Below are 24,806 nucleotides of genomic sequence, written 5' to 3' on the forward strand. Positions count from 1 at the left end.
TGTGACCTACACCACAGCTCATGGCAACACCAGATACTTAACCCACTGAGAAAGGCCAGGGATCAAATCCGAATCCTCATGGACACTAGTCACATCCTCGCGGATACTAGTTGGATTCTTACCCGCTGAGCCACAGTGGGAACTCCTCATTGATAGGTTTTTAAAACTGTGCAATTATATATCACAGGTTTTAATGTAGTAACAGGACAAAAAAGAGGGGAGTGATCAGTTCTACTCAGAAGGAAAGGGTCAGGTGAGATTCCATTGATGTGAGGATCCTTGGGCAAAATCTCAGTTGTGACAGGGGAATGGATTTCTTACAGAGAAAGCAGCCACCTTGGAACATTCTTAAAAATGACGACATATTAAATCATAAAGAGTCTTAAATTCTCAAAAGCAGCACTCTATATAGATAATATTTTCATAGTACATTGAAACCCAGCTAGAAATCTTTAAAGAAAATTACCCAAGTACTTCAACACTTAACAACACAAATATCTCAACTCTCAAGGAATAAAAGAGTTAATAAAAGATTTTTTTGTTGCTTTTTAGGGCCGCACCTGCAGCACATGAAGGTTCCCAAGCTAGGGGTGGAATCAAAACTATAGCTGCTGGCCTACACCACAGCTCACGGCAACACCAGATCCTTAACCCACTGAGGGAGGTCAGGGATCGAACCCTCAACCTCATGGTTCCTACTCAGTTCGTTTCTGTTGTGCCACAACAGGAACTCCTAGAAGACTATTTTTAAAATAGAAACATAAACACTGTATTTTAAAATTTAGGTTGAGGCCTTTTAACAATGGAATAGATCATCCCAACTAGAAGGAGAATCTGGTTGGTAATGAGGATTTGTGCTCACAAAAATGTAAATTAGATGGAGGTGTTTTGGTAAATTCTTAGACTGCATTTTCATGGAACTCTGGTAGCCTTACACAAAAATAACTTGTCATAAAATATTAGTCAAAAACAAGTTTACAGATAGTTCAGCATATTAGACTTAGTAGATCATATTTATTGATTTTGACTAAAGCAAAAATTATAGAACAAAAAGCTGGTACAGTGTGCTCTTTAGACTACTTATAAGGTTAGGCTGAATATCTGAGCAAATTTGTTTACAAGTTCAAAATCTTCAAAAGGAAATAATTAGAGTCAGGGTCACAGTGTTTACAAAACATGTTTACAATAACTTCAGTAAACTCATTTACAAAAAATATAGTTCGTTGAAATAAGTGTTCCACCTTCCCCGATTTTGGTACATATGTCATAAAACAGCACTGGCTTTTTTCTAATTTTTGAAAAAGGCTTTGCAAAAAGAGGTTCTAAAATTCCACATGTGCCTGACAGAGTCAATTAGAAGTACTCTGAGAAATAAGGCAGAAGAGGTAGCGCTCCATTTCAGAATCAGAAGTTTCTAGAAGATTGCTTGTACTCTCACATTAGCTGGTTTTTATCTCCTCCTACTTGCTTTTCTTCTGCTTTTTCTCATACATCAGCTGTCGTCTCTCTAATTTTCCTCTGAGGGCCTTTATAAGACTAAAAATCACTTTTTAAAATAAAAGACATTCTAGCAAGTGTACCAGTTTTAAAAAGAGTGAAGATGGAATCTCCATCACTAGGCTACATGCCCTAGGTTGCCAACTCTTGGTACCAATACATCCCCTCAGCCAGCTGCCCAGCCCCCCTCACTTAGAAGTACTTTGCCTTTTTTGGCTGACATGTAATGGATGCTTCCTATGTGCTCTGCTAAGAGCATTATGTACATTTACCTCCTTTGATTCTCAAAACAGCTCTGAGAGAGGTACCGTTATATATCCCTATTTCACAAACGAAGAGTCAGAGGCATGAGCTAAGTAATTTATGCAGTTTTACGCAGCTGGCTGAGTGGAATTGAGATTCAAATCCATGCTCTAGAATTTAAGACCTTGACCATCCTGCCTCTTCACTTCCACATTAACAGGGGTGCCAGAAAGGCACCAGCTTGGACACTAGATAAAAAAGAGATACCCAGTGTACTGAGGAGAAAGAACAATACATTCTTCTTCTGTGATCTCAGCGATGCACTGTAAAGCTTATATATGCTGGAGATGTAATTTAACCAAATTCATACATGACAGCATGGATTATGCACTGGATTGTGACCCCTCCCAAATTCTTACGTTGAAACCATAACCCCAGTGTGTTTGGAGATGAGGCCTTTGGGAGATAATTAGGTTTATAGGTAAAGTCTTGAGGGGCCCCCGTGATGGGATTAGCGTTCTTGTAAGAAGGGTCTGTCATGTGCAGACATAGCTAGAAGGCAGCTGCCTGCAAGCCCAGAAGAGAATCTTCACCAGGAAATGAACCAGCTGATATCTTGATTTTAGACTTCCCACCCTCCAGAACTGTGGAAAAACAAATATCTGTTGTTTAAACTGCCCAATCTATGGTATTTTGTGATAGCAAATACCTAAAAATGTGGAAGTGGCATTGAAATTGTTTAATGGCTATAATCTGTAAGAGTTTTGAGGTTCATGCTAGAATATGGTTGATTCTGGTGAGGAACATGGCATTAGAGACTGGAGGAATGGCAGTCCTCATTATAAAATGGCAGAGAACCTGGCTGAACTCTGTTCCAGTGTTTTGTGAAAAATAGAACTTGCAAGTGAAAAAATTGATATTTGCTCAAGAGATTTCTAATCAAAGTATTGAAGGAGTGGCTTGATTCCTCCTGAATGGTTATAGTAAAATATGCAAGGAGAGAAATTAATTGAACAAGGAATTATTAAGCAAAAAGGAACCACAACTTGAAGATTTGGAAATATCCACATTGCAGAAAATGAGGAAGCTTGTTCTGAAGAGACCACTAAGTGTGTCATTGAGCAACCATTTGATAAAGAGATCATGGGTGCAATTCATGGACTTAATCAGCCATTTCAAAAGAACCCTGAGGAGTTCCTGTCGTGGCGCAGTGGTTAACAAATCCGACTAGGAACCATGAGGTTGTGGGTTCGGTCCCTGCCCTTGCTCAGTGGGTTAACGATCCGGCGTTGCCGTGAGCTGTGGTGTAGGTTGCAGACGCGGCTCAGATCCCGCGTTGCTGTGGCTCTGGCGAAGGCCGGCGGCTACAGCTCTGATTAGACCCCTAGCCTGGGAACCTCCATATGCCATGGGAGCAGCCCAAAGAAATAGCAAAAAGACAAAAAAAAAAAAAAAAAAAAAAAAAAAAAACCTGAAACAGAGATAGGATTGTACCAGCAAAGACACTGCTGGTTTGAACTAAAAGGGACAGAAAAAAATGAGACAAAATGGTAATCAGACTTTTTAGATCCTACAGGACCAGATCATGGAGCCATTCAACTGCAAGCCACGTGCTTTTCTTCAAGAAAAAAGAAGAAAGAGAAGGCAATTCAGAAATCACCAGAGCTACCCTCTCCATTTCAACAACACCCTCCCCTTGGGGGGAGGACTGTGGAGGTGGGGCCCCAGTAGTTCTGCAAGGCAGAACATTGAACCAAAGAGGATTATTCTTGAGTCTTAAAGTCTAATAGAATTTTCCTTGCCAAGTTTTAGGCTTGCTTGGGACCATCACCCCTTTCTTCTTTCCTGTTTCTCCCTTTTGGAATATAAATGTCTATCCTATAACTATCTTACCCTTGTATTTTGGAAGCATGTAACTTGTCTTGTTTCACAGGTTCATAGCTAGAGAGGAATTTTGCCTCAGGATGAATTGTACCTCAAGTCTCACCCATATCTGATTTAGATGATGTTTAGATGAGACTTTGGGCTTTAGCCTTTAGAGTTGATGCTGGAACGAGTTGAGACTTTGGGGGCTGCTGGGATAGAATAAATGCATTTTTCATGTGAGAAGAACATGAATTTGAGGGGCCCAGGGGCGGAATGCTATGGACTGAATTGTGTCCCTTCAAAATTCATATATGGAAGGCATCCTTATCCTGCCCATGACTTCATCTAACCCTAATTACTTCCCAAAGACTCCATCTCAGAATACCATCATCACACTGGAGGTCAGGACTTTAACATATCAATGTCAGAAGGATACAGTTCAGTCCATAGCCAGGGCTATTTCTGCATCTCAAATTAAGTGGTTTGAATTGAATTATACTCTCACACCACCCACACCCTCCTACCACTCCCCAAGTCGGAGCTAGGGTAGATTTATTGAAATGGCATATTTCCCAGTGTCAGTCCCCCATCCTGTTGCCACCAACCCATCTTCAAAGATTGTCTGGCTTTACCCTTGTTCTTTAGTCTTCCAATATTGCCCAGATCTACTCTATCATTTCCTATGGTCTTTTCACTTTAATCCCCCAGAGGATTTGCCTCTGAAACAAAAGGAGCTTTACTTAGCAGCATAGCTTTTGAAATAACTGAGGCATACACAGTTCTTGGCTCCAGGCTAGAGCTTCTTGCTTCCACACTAGCCCAGCTTAGGATCAGAACAAGAGTAACAGGTCCTAGCAGGACTATGGGTGGACAGCCAGAGAGAGGAAGTGCAATCACCAGAATTCCTCTTCTCAAGCTTAAACTGCTTCTCAGGTCAGTGATCCAGCAAATGTACGGCAAGAGACACATCAGGGACCACCACATCTAGGCCGGCAATCTTCCTAGAACTTTAAAAAACGGAAAACACCACCCCTGTGTATCTAGTGGGTGTATGTGCAAATGGATGCTTAAAAGAGATTGTTTCATTGAGGCAATAATACAATGTCTTTCTATAATTTAATAGAAACTTTAGTTACACACAATCCATTCCTGAAAGACACATTCAGGAAATGAGTACAGTGTAGGGGAAAATGTTAAAGGGGGAAGAACTGGAGTTACAAGAGAAAAATAGAACATTATGATTTCAAATTTCTCTAATTCCAAACTTGCAATAACTTGATTAGGGCCGGGTTTGAAATTTACCTTGACTTGGAAAACCTTTTTTTTGTGTGTGTAATAAACATGTCAGTGTGTAATATGAACTGTAAAGCATTAAGCATAATACAAATCCAATCTTACGAAACAATTTCTATGTTTTTATAGGCAATTCTGATACATACATTAAAACTGATATAAGTACCCACTACTTCATTTTCAAGAATTTTCTTATTTATACCTCCTTCATCTATGCCTGAAATGATAAAATTTTGTTGTAAACTTTTAATAATTAGTAGAAATAAAAAACCTGAAAAATAAGATTATAATAAAATTCCTGTATTTCAAAATTTAGGAATTCCCTTGTGGCATAGCAGGTTAATGGTCCAGTGTTGTCATCGCAGCAGCCTGGGTCATTGCTATAGCATGAGTTTGATCCTTGACCCAGGAATTTCCATATGCCATGGCGCAGCCAAAAAAATAGTAAATATTTCAAAACATATGTCATATTTTGTTACTTCTTAGTAATTCTGCATAGTGATATTTGTTTTGGAAATCACTGAGAGTACTAAATTTTTATATCTCTATTCAGGAACGGAAGTGAAAAAAATTGAAGCTATCAACGTTCCTTGCACACAGCTTTCAATGTCATTTTTTAATCGGTTATATGATGAAGATATTGTACGAGACAATGGCCATATTGTTAAATGTTTAGATTCTTTTTGTGATCCCTTCCTTATTTCCGATGAGTTACGCAAAGTAAGTACTGAATTTAAAATTTTTACAATAGAATTTCATTTCAGAAAATGCTTAGTGTCAAAAACTTTTGCCTGCTTAAAACCCATAAAATACTTCCTCTCGATGAATGAGGATCAGCGAATAATCATTCCACTACTAGGTTTCTTCTTGGGTGGCACTTTTCTTAACGACTTGATTATTTGTGGATTTTATTAGTTCTCAAGGGGGTTCTACTGATATCTAAACATCAAAGAGTGCATAGGAGAGTCCCCACAGCAAAGTTATCTGGCCCAAAATGTCAATAGTGCTGAGGCCAAGAAACCCTGGCCTATTTAATTGATGACTTTTTTCCTCCAGTATTTTCTCTTAACATAGCAAATGAATATTTAAAAACATCCCTGGAGTAAAATAATCTTTTTATATCATTGCCGAGATCAAAAAGCCATTCGATTAACTCAGTTAATTTTTATTTTAGTGAAAGGTATACTGAACTTTACCTAATTCTGGTTTATTCTTTATAAAATAATAATAACCATAGGAAGTCATTCAGTATATTGAGATTCAAGATCTTATCTGTGCCGTATGAAGATTAAAATATCCATTCTACCATATTCTTAAAAATGTTGAGAAAATGTTTTGAGAAAGCATTTTATGAAATGCTGATAAAGTGAAATATTAGCATTATTTTAATTATTGAGAAAGAGTATTATAAAGTGGTCAAAAATTAGGGCTAAATAGACATAGGTTCATATCCAAGCTGTGCAACTTAAAAACTGTCATATTTAACCCGTTTCAGTTTTTTATCTATAAATTAGAAATAATATAAGAATTATGTGAGATAATACATCTAAAATGCTTTGCCAAATGTCCAATACTTAGTAAGCTTCCAATAATATTAACAACTACAACTGATTACTATTACTATTATCATTCTACATTAAGAGAGAAGGAAGATGTGCAAGTTTAATGTATTACAAATCCAGATGGAAATGAGCTAGGGAAGCTGTTGATGTACCATTCTGGAATGGTCTTATCTGCACTAAGACAATACCTAAAAGAACTCCTAGTTTAAGAAGGAAATAAAATTAACTAATTGAGAATAACCAAACTCACTGAATTAAGTGAGACTATGTATTGTTTGCTCTTTAGTTAAGTGAAGTATATTTATATGTAACACAAGATGATATAAACACTATACAGTGAGGATCTGCTATTAATTTTTACTCCTTACTAACGATTGGAAATTAATATTCAGAAAGTGTCTGGTCTAAGTTTGGGTTTCCCTCCTTTTGGATACTACTTACCTATCTCAGCTCTTCTCTCTGTCACTAATCTGTGGAGGCATACTTACCTCTTTGTCTCAAGGCCCTTACTCTTAATTTCAGAGAGTTCACCGTCACTTCTGCAGGGAGAGCCTCAGTAATGGACATTTTAAAAGGAGGATTTCCATTTCAACAGAATACTCTGCAAAACTGCCTGTTGCTTGCCTGTCTTATTTATTGCCAGGAATAGCATCTCTATTTAGGAAGTGCTGGACTTGGTGTTTTTTGCTAGTTGCCTGTATGCTCTTCCCTTGTGTTCCTTGCTACTCCGTGGCAACAGGGAGGGCTTTAACTTGGTTTGCTCTTTGGCTGAAAAAAATATAAATAACTTCTAGCTTTAGCCTGTACTAAAAAGGGCCCTCCTGTTGTGTAGCAACACAGATTCTGTTGGCACACTGTGTAATGGAAGTACTGATAATAACCTCCTTCCTGACTGCGGCTCAGAAGTTGGACTCATTAACTCTTGCGTATCTACTCTCTGAGAGCTACACAACTAAATGGATTTGTATGTGAATATAGAGAAAGATCAGACATAAAATGTTATTGTGTTAACATTAACTCCAAATTTTTTATTGTAATTTTTTAATTGCACAGCCTAATCAATTTAATATATATGAGTCCTGCAAAAGGAATGTATAAACTGTTCATCTGTAAGGACTTTTGTCACCCTTGTATTAAGCCAGATCTTTAAGTAACTGCAAACTTGAGCTTCAATATCACGTCATTTCCTTGGAGAGAGAGAGGGAAGAGGGAGGGGAAATGTGTAAGCACACAGAGAGCAATAAACTGTGGACTACTTCCCCTTACCTATCTTTTATTATATATAACTTCAGCTTTCATCAGGTCATTATAAGTAAACTATATTTAGACAACACTATAGAGTTTATTATTATTATTTTGTGGCCACACCTGCAGCATATGGAAGTTCCCATATGCACAGAGGTTGAACAGAGCTACAGCTGAGGCCTACGCCACAACTATGGCAACACTGCACCCAAGCTGCATCTGTGACCTGTGCTGCAGCTTACAGCCATGCCAGATCCTTAACCCACTGAGCAAGGCCAAGGATCGAACCTGCCTCCTCATGGAGACAATGTCGGGTTCTTAACTTGCTGAGCCACAATAGGAACTTTGAGTTTATTTTTTAAATGCCTCTTACATAATGACCTTGTGATGATTTTCATTTGAGATTGGGGTAAATAAAATGTTGCTTTTAATCAATTTTCCTAATAAAGTGTATTTCTTGCTGCTATACAGCAATTGTTATCTGACTCTTATTTCCTTCCTTTACCTGTATGGTAGTCTTAAATGTTAAGCACAATTTTTTTTTTAGCTTTTCTCCATCTAGAATTTCTTGCATGTATTTATTTTCTCTTCCACTTTGTATCTTGGTTACTGTCCTTGTCTTATTACTTTTATCTTTATATTTTATTGTTAGCTGTTTCACATTCTTTTTCAAATAGGTGGGTTGTAAGCAATTCAATAAAATGAATATGTTTTATAGTATATATTCATCAGCTTGTTCAAGTCTACCACAGTCAACAAATTAAGCAATTATATGTAATGCCCAATGGTATAAGGAAATCCCTCACATCAGGCCCAGCCAGTTTGTTTTCTGAAAAAGGAGCAAGTTCTCAAGCGAGCAAGAGTCCATATAGATTGGTGATGTGTAAGGTGATAATATTAGAAGAGAGCAAGAAAAGGAGAAGTGATCATGAGGCTCCAGCTACCTGAGTAGTTCAGAATTAAATATCTGTGGGCATAAGGAAAATAGTGATCCAGACACTATGAGAGGCCTTAGAAAATGACCATTTGTGTTTAGCCTCTAGGTAAAAGCAAAGACTATGGACTTTATGGGATGGAGAAATTTCTCCATTTATTTATACTCCCATTGTTTCCAAATGAGATTCAGGGTGACTAAGCACTAAAATTGCAGTAGCACTAAAACAATTACTAAAAATATACACTTGGGCAAGAAGTAAAGCAGAAGAAGGGAAAGCCTAGATTTAGACTTATTCCTTTCCCTGAGTGATGAAATAAATGGAGGGAAAATCAACACAGGTCTCACAGATCACTTTCTCCATTGACTCAGGCTTGGTTCTTGAAATAGGTCTTAAATTATTTTTATTTTTTTTTTTTTATTTTATTTTTATTTTTATTTATTTATTTTTTTTTTTGTCTTTTTGCTATTTCTTGGGCCGCTCCTGCGGCATATGGAGGTTCCCAGGCTAGGGGTCGAATTGGAGCTGTGGCCGCCAGCCTACGCCAGAGCCACAGCAATGCAGGATCCGAGCCGCGTCTGCAACCTACACCACAGCTCAAGGCAACGCCGGGAGCGTTAACCCACTGAGCAAGGACAGGGACCGAACCCGCAACCTCATGGTTCCTAGTCGGATTCGTTAACCACTGCGCCACGACGGGAACTCCTTAAATTATTTTTAAACATATAAATTGAAACTTTTGAAAACATAACAATTAGAATCTAGAATTATGTTACATTAAGATGGAATTTATCATCTTACATAGGTTTTGCTAGTGGAAGACTCAGAAAAATATGAAGTATTCAGCCAACCAGATAGAGAAGAGTTCCTGTTTTGTCTTTTCAAACACCTTTGCCTTGGTGGAGCCCTTTGTCAATTTGAAGATGTGCTTAGTCCATATCTGGAAACAACAAAGCTTATCTATAAGGATCTAGTGAGGTAATGTTGCTCGACTACAATACTTAAATCTCTGGTTAATAGAGCAAATTACTTGTTTAACTCTGATGGGATTACCTAGCATCTGTTTGTGGATTTGCTAACAACTAAAGTGAGTAAACCCCCTGAGCCCTTTCTCATAGCCTCCTCCTCCTCTTCCAGACTATAAAATTTCTAGATTCCCCTAACCCTCTTTTAGTCCTTAGTCTTCCTATCTGCTTCTTGTCCTTGTTTCCTCATCCAGATTGTTCCTTATGAGCAACAGGCATTTTCTAGGTCTCCCTTTTCCTCCAGGCCTCCTTTTAAATCTCAAGGCAACACGAAATTTCCCAGGATGTTTGAAGTTGCTTGACTAATACTGATAAATAATAGTAAAAATATGTATATATTACCTTTGTTCTAAAGAGGTAGAAGAATTTTCACCTAGGTGTTAATCTTTACCTTTTCAAAATTAATCCTAGTCTTGTTTTAGTATTCTGCTACAGCTTTTTTTTTTTTTTTTTCTTTTTGAAGATCAAATGAGGATTAAAACTTTAAATCTTTTATTTATGCTTTTACTTAAAGTGAGCATTCTTTAGTTGGGTTTTTCAATGATGAAGATACTGGATCATCTTTATAGGCAAAAAGGATAGGAACAAGAGAAAGCAAAGGGTCTCAGAGTTTAGTTTAATACAAAAACAACAGAATTAGCTTCTCTTCAGACCCTTTGTTTGTTTGTTTGTTTGTCTGCACCCACAGCATATGGAAGTTCCCAAGCCAGGGATCAAATCCAAGCCACAGCTGCAGCCTATGCCATAGCTGCAGTAATGCCTGGACCCTTAACCCACTGTCTGGGGCCAGGGATCCAATCTGCACTGCCACAAGCAACCCAAGACGCTGTAGTCAGATCTTTAACCCACTGTGCCACAGCAGGGACTCTTCATCAGATTCTTGATTGAAACTTTACTTATCCTCAGCATCTCAATTCTCATATCCATTATGTGTGTTGTGTAGGTACACGGCAAACTACGGGATTTAATTATTCTATTGGGTTTATTTCTGATGTGGTTCTAAAAACAGAAAAACATTTCTGTAATGTGTCTCTGATTTTTAGAAAAAGTTATTATGTCAATACATAAAGATTATTGGAAGAGAAATTATAGAAACAGAATTTCAGAAACAGCATGCACATACATCAGACATACTCTGTTCTTATCATTTCCAGCTCATGAAAACTTAAAATACTACTTCTAACACTCCCACTATATACTTACTCTTCAGTGTACCCTAGATACACACACACACACACACACAACACACATGCACACACCACTGTGTATTCCAGTGTTTTGTACCTCCTCAGCCACATGAACCTGTGGAATTCCTCACTACCATGTGCTGTGGAGGAAGAGATTATGTTGGAGATGTTTGAAATAGAAATAACTTCAGACCTAAACATTGAAGAAACTGCCTTTTCTCCCTGCCAGTATTCCCTTGCCTGATTCTTACTCATATAATGATTTTTATTTTTTTTCCATTATAGCTGGTTTACAGTGTTCTGCCAATTTTCTACTGTACAGCATGGTGACCCAGTTACACATACATGTATACATTCTTTTTTCTCAAATTATCATTCTCCATCATAAGTCGACTAGACAAAGTTCTCAGTGCTTGCTACACAGCAGGATCTCACTGCTTATCCATTCCAAAGGCAATAGTCTGCATCTATTATGGATTATCACTTGTGATTCTCTTCTGTACTTTTTGGGTGCTTAGAAAAGGTATGACTCAAATTATAAAATGATTATAAAATGAATAGCCAAAATTCATGACATCTTACAGAAAAAATAGGAATTGTGTGCATGGAATCACTTCAGCAGGCAACCAGCAAGCGTTAATAGACTTGGGCACAGAACTCTGCAAGCCCTGAAGAGGGCAAGAGGAGGAATCAGGCAGTCTTTGACCTTAAAGAAATTACAGCAAGTTAACATAGTAGCATAAATAATAGTAAAGTAATTGTTTAAATATTTTGTAAGTAAATATTTTTATATAATCAGATGCTCAGTTTATAGGCAGATTTTTACAGCTCTTTATACTGTGATGAAACCCCCAGAAGTTCAAAAGAAGAAATTGTCAGTGCAGGTGTGAGCGGTCAGGGACGTCCTGAGGGAATGGAGTTCACAAGGGCCAGCAAAGAGGAGTGCGGTCTGTTCCCAGTTCAGGGGCAATGCATCACAAGTCTGTCATTCTAGGGGAGACTAGGAAGGAGACCAGTCCAGTCACAGTATTACTGTTGTTTTGTTGTTGTTTTATTGTTTTGTTTTGCTTTGCTTTTCAGGGCCGCACCTGCAGCATGTGGAAGTTTCCAGGCTAGGGCCTGAATCAGAGCTGTTGCTACCAGCCTAGAACACAGCCCCAGCAATGCAGGATTCAAGCCCCCTGCCTGCGACCTACACCACAGCTCACCGCAACGCCGGATCCTTAACCTACTGAGTGAGGCCAGGGACCAAACTCACGTCCTCATGGATCCCAGTTGGGTTTATTAACTGCTGAGTCACGAAGAGAACTCCACAGCATTACTGTTCTTTTGAGAACCACGAAATATTTCTCTCGATAATCCAAGTTTAAACATGCTTGTGAATTTCTTTGCTGAATGAGGAAAGGATATGAAACTGTCTTCTTAAAGTGACTTGAGTAAAAAATTAGGATTAGAATAAATATTTGAAATGGCTTAGGTGCCAACACAAAGCAATTGAATGGATTAAATGATCTCAGCATCCCTTAAGAACTATGTTGGTTTGCTTATCATATGCACTTTATGTCGCTTCTCTAATGTTAATCGTGCTGATTTGGGTCAGATGCTGTGTCGTTTGGTTAAGGTAGAGATGTAGGATGGTTCAGCATAGCAGTAATCAAGGTGTATATAAGTAGAGGAAACACAGGTGGAACTTGAAGTATCGTAGTAATTTCTCAGAGTTCTGAGCCATATATCCAATTCAGTCATCAGTACAAGCTAACTTAACCAAGCAGGATATTTTTTCCTATCCTTTACTTGAATTTGGGGTGTTTTTATATACTTTAGAAAAACTCTGCTATCTTTCTAATTATACATGCAGTAGCTACCTTCCAATATCAAACCTGCACTTGTAGATAAACGTTGTCATTAGTTCATTCTAGCGAATTCCATCTCTTATGTTTGTAGATACTGGGGAAACATTGAGCCAGGGGTCTCTGGCTCAAACAAAAGGGTAAAAACATTCTTAAGATATTTTCTCCCTCTTTCATTGTTACAAGTCCTATAAAATACAGCTTTTAAATGTTTTGGAAAATGCCTTATTTTCAAGGATTATGATTCCTTTAAATCACATAGGCAATATACGTCAGAACCATTTTCCTGGAGTGCAAATGTTTCATTACATTTCAAAGATGTCTTTTCAGAAATAATTCTATAGTTACTAATGGTGCCTGTTTCATTCCTACTTTAAACATTAAACACACGTTCTTGTCAAAGTTTTTGGAGAGGTTCCCCAAACTACACATCCACCTCAGATTTTCTTTTTGAACTGAAAATCTTAGATCATAGCCTTCAGATGCTAATTAAGCAGTGGGACCCTTTTTTCTTAAAATGAGAAGAGTTACCTAGAATGGTCTGCATACCATGATCTTTAGAGTAAATATGGGATCCATCCTCAGAAATTAGCACAAATGATATTAAGAAACCATTATATTATTTTATTTCTAAACCACTAATATAATCATACTTTAAAAAAGAACTGTATGGAAATTATGTTCTAGCATCCTTAAAAACCGTGGTTACTTAGAGAGCGACTTAGTGACTGCAAAAACTCTGATAAAATGCAATTATTAGTAGAACACCCTAGGACACAAATTGAATATCACTTTACATTTCCTTTTCTTTTTCTCTTAGGAGATATAGGACAGGTGATATTATACTACTTTGCTTGACCTATAAAAAAATCAGACAAAACGTTTTAGAGATATTTTAAAGTAACAGTAGGAGTTTCTGTCATGGCTCAATGGAAATGAACCATGGGGCTGCAGGTTCAATCCTTGGCCTCACTCAGTGGGTTAAGGATCCGGCATTGCTGTGAAAGCCACGGTGTAGCTCACAGACGTGGCTTGGATCTGACATTGCTGTGGTGTAGGCCAGCAGCTGCGGCTCAGATTCAACTCTTAGCCTGGAAACTTCCATATGCCACAGGTGCAGCCCTAAAAAGACAAAAAATAAAGTGAAATAAAAAATAAAGTAACAGTAATACAGGATCAGAGGTAATAAAATTGAATAATATGATTTATTTCTATTAGGAACCAACTTCTAATGTACAGATGATAGTTTCTTTTTTAAATAACACACTTATGGTGTTTGGTGTGTTAAGTGATATGTGTTAAGTGATTACTATATGAAGTATCAAATGCTAAATTTTCCTTTAAATTTATTTGATAAGCACAAACTTTTACAAGGTTCATTTTTTTTTAGAGTTTTTTTTTTTTTTTTTTTTTTTTTGACTATGCCCAACGGCATGAAGAAGTTCCCCAGGCCAAGGACCAAGCCTGCACCACAGCTGCAACCAGAGCCACAGCCATGACAGAACTGGATCCTTAACCCACTGAGCCATGATGGAACTCTTAGATTTTTTTTAACTGAGGAGTAATTTACATTCAGTAAACCAAACAAATTATAGTGTACATATATATTGGTGAATTTTTATATATGTTTATACCCATATAACCACCTCCAGATCAAGATTTAAAATTAGATATAACCATAGATATGTTCTATATTTTGACCTGGGTGATCATACATAGGCATACACATACATTTTATATGTAGTGGTTCTAGTCATCCCTTGGGTAAATAAAAATTTTTTTCCTTTCTTTTGATGACTGCTCCTGTAGCATATAGAAGTTCCAGGGCTAGGGGTTGAATCAGAGCTATAGCTGCTGCCTATGCCACAGCTTACAGCAACACTGGATCCTTAACCCACTGAGCCAGGCCAGGGATCAAACCCACATCTTCACAGAGACAACATCAGGTCCCTAACCCACTGAGCCACAATAGGAATTCCTAAACATGAAGTTGTAAATGTGGTCTCCAACTTTAAAACTGTGTTATCTTAAGCATTATAGAAATGAAAGACAATGACCTCAACTCATGTCATAGAAATATATGAATTAACTGCATTATTCCTAGATTTAAATCTGAATGAAATGTTTTAGAGATGAAAACCACCTCAGAATCTTGAACTCCAAACCCTGAAATGGCTTAGGTCTGGCCATTTCCAAGATGTGCACCAGCTCAAACATACATGCACGTACACCTTTCCACAGAGTTCCCCTTCTTCCTTCTCCTCTCTCTTTCTCCCCATTACTTTATGTCGTAGTGGAGGGAGAGCAATACTTTCACCTGAAAAAGTGAAGAAAAGGGATAACTTCCTTTACATTTAACCTACACATGTAACACATGAACAATACCTTTGATGCATGTAAATGTATAGAGTGGATGTAGAATAAACAGGTGAGATGTAGGGAAAGAAAACTGGATTCTGTATCACCTAAATTCTGTTCCCAGAAATACAACTTTTCGTTGGACATCTTAAATATCTCATTTAACTTCTCTAGTCTAGAAAATTAGCAAAATAGGAGTTCCTGCTGAGCCTCAGTGGTTAGGGAACCTGACTAGCATCCGTGAGGATGCAGGTTCGATCCCTGGCCTTGCTCAGTGGGTTAAGGATCCAGCTTTGCCGTGAGCTGTGGTGTAGGTTGCAGACATGGCTCGGATCCCACATTGCTGTGGCTGTGGCATAGGCCAGCTGCTACAGCTCTGATTGGACCCGTAGCCTGGGAACCTCCATATGCTGCCAGCACAGCCCAAAAAAAAAAAAAAAAGACAAAAAGACCCTCCCAAAAATAATAAAATGAAATAAATAAAATAAAATTAACAAAATAATGCCTCCCTCACTGAGTTGTGTGATCTTTATGGAGGTAAAGTATATCAAGGTATTTTGCAAATTGTAAAGCATTATAAATATAATGTATATGTATTTATATATTAACTATATATGTTTTTTGTTGTTGTTGTTGTTTGTTTTGTTTTGTTTTGTCTTTTCTAGGTCATATGGAAGTTCCCAGGCTAGGGGTCTTATCAAAGCTATAGCCACCGCCCTATGCCAGAGCCACAGCAAATCGGGATACGAGCCACATCTGCAATCTACACCACAGCTCATGGCAACACCGGATCCTTAACCCACAGAGCAAGGGCAGGGATCGAACCCGCAACCTCATGGTTCCTAGTCAGATTCGTTAACCACTGAGCCACGACGGGAACCCCCATATATGTTTATAGCTTATATATTAGTTTATTTCCTCAGTCCTCAGTTGACTTCCTCACTATACACCGCCACAGGTAATCTTTTATGGGGAAAGTAACTGAAAGAGAGCTATGAGAGAAAATGATGTTAATATGATTTAGTAATATATAATTTGACAAATAGTTTTCATGTATATTACTCCACTTAATTCTCATATAATTCTAAAGGTACCTATATCATGTCTAGTTTACACATGAGACAACTGCAGTTCAGAAAGGTTAATGTTGCCTAAAGTAAAATAACAAATCTGTGGCAGAACCAGCATTTATGTTTAGGTTGTTTAATTCTTTAGTTTAGCATGCTTTATCACTTACAGCTGTTTATACTTCAATCTGACTTTAACCAATTCTTGTTCCCTTCCCACCCTATTTTAGTGTTCGAAAGAATCCTCAAACCAAGAAAATACAAATTACCTCTTCTGTCTTTAAAGTTACAGCATATGTAAGTGTGGAGGGGAATCTTGCAACCAATCAATTTAATTACTTGTTATTTAGAAGATTGTTATAAATGGAGTCAGCAACTTGGATAATGTTATGCCTCAGAGAGGTACAGTTAGAAGAATATATGTATATACATATATTCTATATAATATATGTATATATTATATATATTACATTATATAATATAGTTAACAGAATATCTTTATTCTGTATATTATATATATAATACATATATTACATTAACAGAATATAGTTAACTAACTAGTTTTCTATTAAAATTAAAAGTTGATCATGTATGCCTTTATTTGGAGAACAGTGTAAACGTTTTCGCCTGGATTCTTCTTATTATCCATATCTAATACTGGTTCTTTCTTATTTTAAAGCTAAATCTGTGGCTCAGATGAAGTAGAACACAGTTCTTTAGATTGTCAAACCATAATTTATAGGGCAAATGGGAAAGAATGACAAAAATGTCTTTATATCACAGACTCTGATACTTGAATTTTAGTATCACAAAAAAAATTAACACATATGAAACAGTTTCTAGATATCTGCCTTCAGTTACTTAACAAATATTTATTGAATATCTGCTGCGTATCAGCTACTGTGCTGGGCTAAGGCCCAGTGAGAAATAAAAGAAACACAGTTCCAGCCCACGTAGTATGTAAAGACTATGTTCTCAAAAAAGCAAAGACAGAAGAAAAATGCAAAACAAATTTTTGTAATATTAGCATTTTTTTAAAGATAGGATTTCCTTTGGACTATAAATTCCTTAAGGTCAAGTATTATGCATGTTTGTATAGTAGATATGTATTTTTAGCATAATAGACTGTGCTCTCCACAAATATTTTAAAATTAGTTAACTGCCAACTTATTGTCAAGGATTTGATACGTTTCATGACATTTTAACAGAAAATATATGAGCAAAATATGTTAATTATTATTTAAATGCAGTCGTATACCAAATAATTTAGGTTTATCTTTTTCAGGATTCTGTTGGTATGTGCTACCCTTCAACAAAGAGCCATGAACAGACATTTTCTTACTTTATTGTGGACCCTATCATGCGTCATGTTCATGTTTTATACCACTGTTACGGTGTCGGGGAAATGCCTTGATGATTTTTTTTTTTTCAGATTTTCTCTATTTACTATTTTTTATTCACCAATTTTACATTTTAATACTGATTTATGGATAAACATTTACTTTGAAAGTTAATTCAGGTAAAATTTAAGGAACTTGCTTAAAGCAAAAGAAAACAAATACCAAGATGCCTTTCTTTAAATTTTTCTGGAATACACAGGAATCAAAAATCATCCCTAACATAATCTATACAATACAGGAATGGAATTTTTACAGAAAGTTACAAAGAACTAAAAATCTACTAGTTCATGTTTGTTGCATTAAGATTTGAGTGAGTCTTCAAGTTTTCTATGTATTTTATTTTAGAAGTGAATTAATTCTGGATTGAAACTGTTGCAGAAAACTAAATAAAATCTCTAACCACTGGTCATTAATATCATTAACTTTAAAAATGAATTCAAGCTTTCATTTGATTATGTTTCTTCATTGCAAAGATTTACATCTCTGAGGCTGTGAAAAGCATAACAATTCCTTTGCTTCATTTGTCCCACTTAAAATCCTCAATAAAAAAAAAAAATGATATTCTAGGAGTTCCCATCATGGCTCAGCAGAAATGAATCTGACTAGCATCCATGAGGATGAAGGCTCGATCCCTGGCCTCGCTCAGTGGATTAGGGATCTGGCATTACTGTGAGCTGTGGTATAGGTCGCAGACATGGCTGGTGTTGTTGTGGCCATGGCCAGTGGCTACAGCTCCAATTCGACCCCTAGCCTGGGAACCTTCACATGCCTCAGGTGTGGCCCCCCAAAAAAGACAAAAAAGAAAAATCTGAACATAATTGTAAACTCTTTTGTCACATAATAAATTAAAGTTGGAGCTGCCCCCACAGCTAATACAAGAGCTACATATAAACAAAGAAGGTTGCCCTGATATTATTATCAAGTTAGCAAAACGAGTAAAGTGTTGGGTGGTTTTAGTACTGTTCCTTTATTACCTTCATCCTTTGAATATATAACTTAGATTTTTTTTTAATGGAAAACTTAATGACCTGTATTCCAAAGGTGATGGTGGAGAGCCTGTTAGAAATGTTGAGACCTTGATAAAAGGGCACGTTTGGAATATGTGTTTCTAAGTTGTAGGGATAAGAATGACAGCCTTAGATTTGAACCTGTGGCTGTATCTGAAAGGCAGCTGGCAAACACAGCTCAGGAGAGAGAGTTTTGGGTTGTTTTTTTGTTTGTTTGTTTTGTATTTTTTTCTTTTTAGGGCCCTCCTGTGGCATATGGAGGTTCCCAGGCTAGGGGTTGAATCGGAGCTATAGCTGCTGACCTATGCCACAGCCACAGCAACGCCAGATCCGAACCACGTCTGCAAACTTCACCACCACTCATGGCAATGCTGAATCCTTAACCCACTGAGCAAGGCCAGGGGTGGAACCTGCGTCCTTAGGGATGCTAGTCAGATTCGTTTCTATTGAGCCATGACAGGAACTCCCTATTTTATTTCTGATGCTTAATATAATGCTTTGGCACATTAAATGTTTATTGAATGAATACTTTCCAGATATGTTCATAATATCCATAGATTTTTTTTTTTGAAAATCATGTGAAAAACATCAAATCAAGAACTAAAATGTCCATTTGCTACCAGCTTTGCTGCTACCACATAGACTGCTATAATCTGGGGACCCTCTCTTAACCAATCAGCAATTCTTTTTGAGTACCAATTCTGTGCAAGGCACTGTACTATTTACTTTGGGAAAACACACTCCCTATAAAACTAGGAGACAAGGTAATCTGTAAGAGTGTGTCTAGAGACAGTGATTGTTACATGAATTCAGAGATGGAAGTGATTACTGTGATCTAGGCCTAGGAAGGATTTTGTCTGGCTTCTGTAGAACTGATGGTGTTTCAGCAACTAGAAAGGAGAGCAGTCCAGCCATGTGAAGCATGATATGGCTCTGAGCCTGGCCCTGGGATGAACTGCAGAGGCAAAAGGTAGGAATGCACCTTTGAGGAAAGATTATGTAAATTCTCTGTACTGAGAGTCATAATAACATAGTAGTAAAGAATTTGGGCTGGGCAGTCAGATTGCCTGGATTCTGAATTCTGCCATTACTTGCTGTGTGACTTTGAGCTAGTTATAACCTTTCTGTGCTTAGTTGCCTCATCTGTGAAATGAGGAAAATAATAAGTCTCCTTCATAGGTTATTGTGAAAATTATGTAAATTTGTATATATATATATATGGTTCAGAATGGTGCCAAGCACATCGTTTAAGCATTCATGCATTTTGGGTCTTTTCATTCTCCATGCAGGAAATATTTATTTACTTATTTTAATTTTTTTATTTAATGATTTTTTTTCCATTATAGCTGGTTTATAGTGTTCTGTCAATTTTCTACTATACAGCAAGGTGACCCAGTCACATATCCACAGATACATTCCTTTTTCTCACATTATTATGCTCCATCATTAGTGACTAGATATAGTTCCCAGTGCAATACAACAGGATCTCACTGCTTCGCCATTCCAAAGGCAATAGTTTGCATCTGTGAACCCTAAATTCCCAGTCCATCCTGCTCCATCCCCCACGGCAACCACAAACCTATTCTCCATGTCCATGATTTTCTTTTCTGTGGAAAGGTTCATTTGTGCTGCATATTATATTCCAGATATGTGATACCATATGGTATTTGTCTTTCTCTTTCTGACTTACTTCACTTAGTATGAGAGTTTCTAGTTCCTTCCATGTTGCTGCAAATGAAATTATTTTGTTCTTTTTTATGGCTGAGTAGTATTCCATTGTGTATATATACCACATCTTCTTAATCCATTCATCTGTCAGTGGACATTTAGGTTGTTTCCATGTCTTGGCTATTGTGAATACTGTTCATGCAGGAAATATTTAAAAACCAGGAGCTAAACTGTCTGTATAATAATGTAAAATGGTGTCTTCCTTAAGGTCATAATTGCTTTTCTATAGATTATACCATTGTTAATTTGATCAGACATCCTGTAAGAGATGGAAACATTGGGGTTTTTTCTTCTTTCTCTGGGCCACAGAGAAGATAGAGGACCTAAAATTGTACTCCAAGCATTTCTTTGGCAGCATTATGCATACTTAGAATTTTTTTTTTTTTTTTTTTTTTTTTTTGCTTTTTAGGGCCGCACCTGTAGCATATGGGAGTTCCCAGACTAGCGGTCAAATCAGAGCTACAGCCGACAGCCACAGCCACAGCAATGTAGGATCCAAGCTGCATCTCTGACCTACACCAGAGCTCAGGAATGCTGGATACCTGACCCACTGAGTGAGGCCTGGGACGGAACCCGCACCCTCATGGATACTAGCCAGATTCATTTCCACTGAGCCACAACAGGATCTCCCACATACTTAGAATTATTTTCTCAACTATTTGTAATAATTTATTTAATGTCTGTCTTAAAAACAGGAACTGTGTCTATTTGGTTCATCTCCAATACTAGCACAGTGCCTGGCACTTACCTGGCACTCATATCTGTTCCCCAAGTGAGTCCACTTGCTAGAAAGAAACTGGCCCTTGAAGTGTGACCGCAGGTGTGGAGAGAGAGGAAGTGGGAAAAGGTAGACAACTAAGGTCTGCAAATATAAGTAGTGCAAGAGTTTCTCTAACTATCCCTAAGGCTTTTGTAAAATTTTGCAAACTGCTATAATCTTGATTTAGCTGAACTGTGTGGGATTAGATATGTAGCCTCAGAACATGCCTTTGGACAAAGTTGTCCCTGGAGAACAGCAGCAGCCTGTGAAACCAACTTTGAAAGAGCAAGCTGTGATCAACTGAGGGTGGAGGGTTTTTCTGAGGTCAAAAACTGACCTTGAAGGAGTTCCCATTGTGGCACAGTGGAAACGAATCTGATTAGGAACCATGAGGTTGTGGGTTCGATCTCTGGCCTCACTCAGTGGGTTAAGGATCTGGCATTGCTGTGAGCTGTGGTGTAGGCCACAGCTACAGCTTGAATTTGACCCCTAACCTGGGAACCTCCATATGCCACAGGTGCGGGCCTAAAAAAAAGACAAAAACAAAAACAAACAAACAAACAAAACCTGACCATGGAGACAAATGACAACAGAATGGTTTGGAGGGATTTGAGAGCATTCTTCAGAAATTTTGAAAATTACTTAAGGAGAGAAGGCTCACAGAATTATAATTTGGACATTCAAAAAAGGCTTAGGCCAAAGATAAGAGAACTTGAGAATCTTAGGGCCCATGAGCAAAAAAATGAATACGGAGGCATAGAAACACAAGGTGGCTTGGGGAGGACATACATGCATCTGATTAGTTGGAACTGAGGGGTTCTGTCCAGGAGTTCTGGGCAGTAACACAGGGGAGACAGATTAATGGGATCTTAGTCACTGAGGGCTATGGTTACAAGGCTGAGAAAGTGGGTGATGTATAGGAGTTTTTGAAGACTTTTGAGCAGGAAAGTAGCATCATGAAAATGATATTCTGAAAAGATTAGTCTGGCGGTGGTAAGTTGGGGTGAAGAAAGTCCAAGGTCTAGTGATTAAATAGAAGAATACATGAATTGTCAAAGCACAAAATTGAGAGTGGTCTGAGTTAACAGCAATGGAAACCTTTCTGGGCATCATCACGATGTATTCTGTGCTCATTAGAAAAAAAATCAAATATGGCCCCCCTAAAAAGGTTAGTTATTGGGTGAATTATGAAGTGTTGAGTGTTTGAGGTACTAAGAACTAGGAAGTGGAAATAGTAGTAGGAAGCTGTGGTCAGAGAGGGGAAATCCCTTTTCTGCCTGTCATTCCTGTTCCAGCCTGTGCTCAACCAACTTTGGTCCTTAAAACTTAGAAAACCTAGGTCTGAAGTTTCTGCAAAATGACTGAAGCTTCTCAGTCATCCAATTGTTCAAGTGTTTGTTAAGAAGTAATATCCTTCATCCTTCCACAAATATTTATTGATTACCTACTATGTGCTAGGTGGGTGCTTTGCAGGTACTGCAGAAACAGTGATGAATAAAAAAGACAAAAATGTCTATATTTGGGAGTTTACATTCTAGGGCCTATGACTCTTGTTAGATGCAATGAGAGAGAGAAATACCCAGCTACTCTTAAGAAACTTGAAATTTTTTTGGAAACATGACACACTCAATTTTTAATTTTTTTCAATGTGATGGATGTGAAATGGTATTTATTGTTTTAGTTGTTTGACTTTTTCTTAATGAGGTAAAGCATTATTTTGTATATTTCCTTGAACATATATCGATTCTACTGGGCAACTTCATAGTCAGGAAACACTACTGTTCTCTACTTCTCTGGTTTAAAAAAAAGGAAAAAAATAGACGAAAACAGAAGAACAAAGGAAAGAATAAAAGACAAGGAAGTGTGCTGTATCTTACAATAAAAGCTGCCTTAATTAGCACTAAAAAGCTGCATTTAGTGCCACATTTAGCAGTGTCCAACTGGCAAACTCTAGCAGCTGGTCTATCTGATATCCTCTAATGTAAGTCTTCAATCTCCAGACTTGGCACACATGTTGAAGTTCATTGGGATAGGCAGGCTAAACTGGGTTTCAGTAAAGTTGAAACCTACCATTCCTGTTTATCTTTTTTTTTTTTAAGAAAAAAAAGTAAATCACTGGGCTAAGAATCTGTAAATTATTTTTCTTATTTTTTTTGTCATTAGAAAGATATGTGAGAGAAATAGTAGAATAGAAACCACTTATAACATTATAAATTAACTTTAATGCAGCCAAATTTTAGATCAGGCATCACCCCTTATCCCCTTAACATGTTATAGCGTAAAATACTTATTCTGCTTGAAACTACTACTTCCTACATATAAAATAAATATTACTTCATACAATGTAAAACGTACCACTGAAGTTCTTAGGGAACCTAGAGAGATTGGAGTCAAGGACAATCCACAAGAAAGGCCTCCTTGAGAAAGGAATTGAGGCACATTTTAAAAGGATTATCATGGATTGGCTTAGGAAAGGAAAGAGTTCTAGGCAGAGAGGATGTTGCAGGCTGTGGTATAGAAAGTACATGTGGGATTACAAATTTATTTGAATAGAGCAGCAGATATGCTGAGAAAACTAGATCATTTATCTAATGTCCGCTGTGCGCCAGGCACAATGATAAGCCTGGGAACACAACGATAAACAAAATACAAAATCACTGTTTCCAAAAACATACACTCTAGTGACCAGAAATATATTAAAATATATAAATTAATTATAAATTATGATTTTTCTAGGAAATAAATTAATAGTGGTTAGTCTGATAATGTTCTCAGATAAAATACAGCAAATATGAAGGCCCTGGGTGGAAATGAGTTTTGTGTATTCTATGAATTAACAGAAATCATTGTGAATGGAGCATAAGAGGCAAGAAAGAGTGACATGAGTTGAAATTGGGAAAATAGAAAGACAGATCATGTATATCATATTAGCCAATGAAGTGGCTTATTTAATGGTAATACAGTGAGAAACTACTGTAAGTTTTTTAAAAAAGGGAATGATGTACTTTTCAAAAGATCACCATGGCTATTGAATGATAAATGGATTGAGAAGATGTGGGGAAACTATTACCTCTGTCTAGTGATAAATTAAGGTAGTTTGGGCAAGGATGGTTTTGGTGAAGATGGTGGGTTACGGGCTTAGTTTTGTCCTTCCCAAAGCTCATGTGTTGATGTCCTAACCCTCAGTACCTCAGAATATGACTTCGTTTGGAGATAAGGCCTTTATAGAGATAGTTGAGATAACATGAGGTCACCTTTATGGGCCCTAATCCAATATGACTAGCATCCTTATAAAAAGAGATGGTGGTGGTTCTTTTGTGGCACAGTGGATTAAGTATCTGGGTTGTGACTGCAGTGGCTTGGGTCACTGCTGTGGCATGGATTTGATCCCTGGCCCAAGAACTACATGCCATGGCAGGGCCAAAAAAAAAGAAGAGATTAGGATACAGACTCCAAATGAAGTCTGTGTGAAGACTCCAGAAGAAAGCCATCTACAAGCCAACGAGAGAAAGCTCAGGAGAAACCACCCTTGATGACACCTTGTTTTTGAACTTCTAGCCTCCAGAACTGTGGGAAGGTAAATTTCTGCTGGTTAAGCCGCACAGTCTGGGGCACTTTGTTATAGCAGGAGAGAAGTGGATATATTCCAGCTGATTTTTTGAAGGGGACCCAAGATTGACATTAACTTGCTATTGTATTGAATTGGGGGATGAAAATTAGAGAAGACAAGAATGACTCAATTTCCTGGTTTTAGGACTTTTAGAAAAAAAATCTATTTAAAAT

The 24,806-nt window shown here is 37.5% G+C and overlaps 1 protein-coding gene across 5 annotated transcripts in view; it reads left to right on the plus strand.

Annotated features, from left to right (window-relative positions):
* Nucleotides 1-17,959, plus strand: part of C9H11orf70 (chromosome 9 C11orf70 homolog) — a 42,030-nt gene extending 24,071 nt beyond the window's left edge. For 3 of the 5 annotated variants that reach the window (XM_021062702.1, XM_021062704.1, XM_003482607.4), the window contains 4 exons: nt 5,453-5,619; nt 9,447-9,619; nt 16,359-16,425; nt 17,414-17,959. In XM_021062702.1, the coding sequence (XP_020918361.1) occupies nt 5,453-5,619; nt 9,447-9,619; nt 16,359-16,425; nt 17,414-17,542 (536 nt within the window). In that variant the 3' untranslated portion in view covers nt 17,543-17,959. Of the gene's footprint in view, nt 1-5,452; nt 5,620-6,983; nt 8,177-9,446; nt 9,620-16,358; nt 16,426-17,413 lie in introns of those variants that run through there. The other 2 variants (XM_021062703.1, XM_021062705.1) reach the window with 2 other exon arrangements.

Source organism: Sus scrofa, chromosome 9 (assembly GCF_000003025.6).
Source record: "Sus scrofa isolate TJ Tabasco breed Duroc chromosome 9, Sscrofa11.1, whole genome shotgun sequence".
In the NCBI taxonomy this organism is placed as follows: Eukaryota; Metazoa; Chordata; class Mammalia; order Artiodactyla; family Suidae; genus Sus; species Sus scrofa.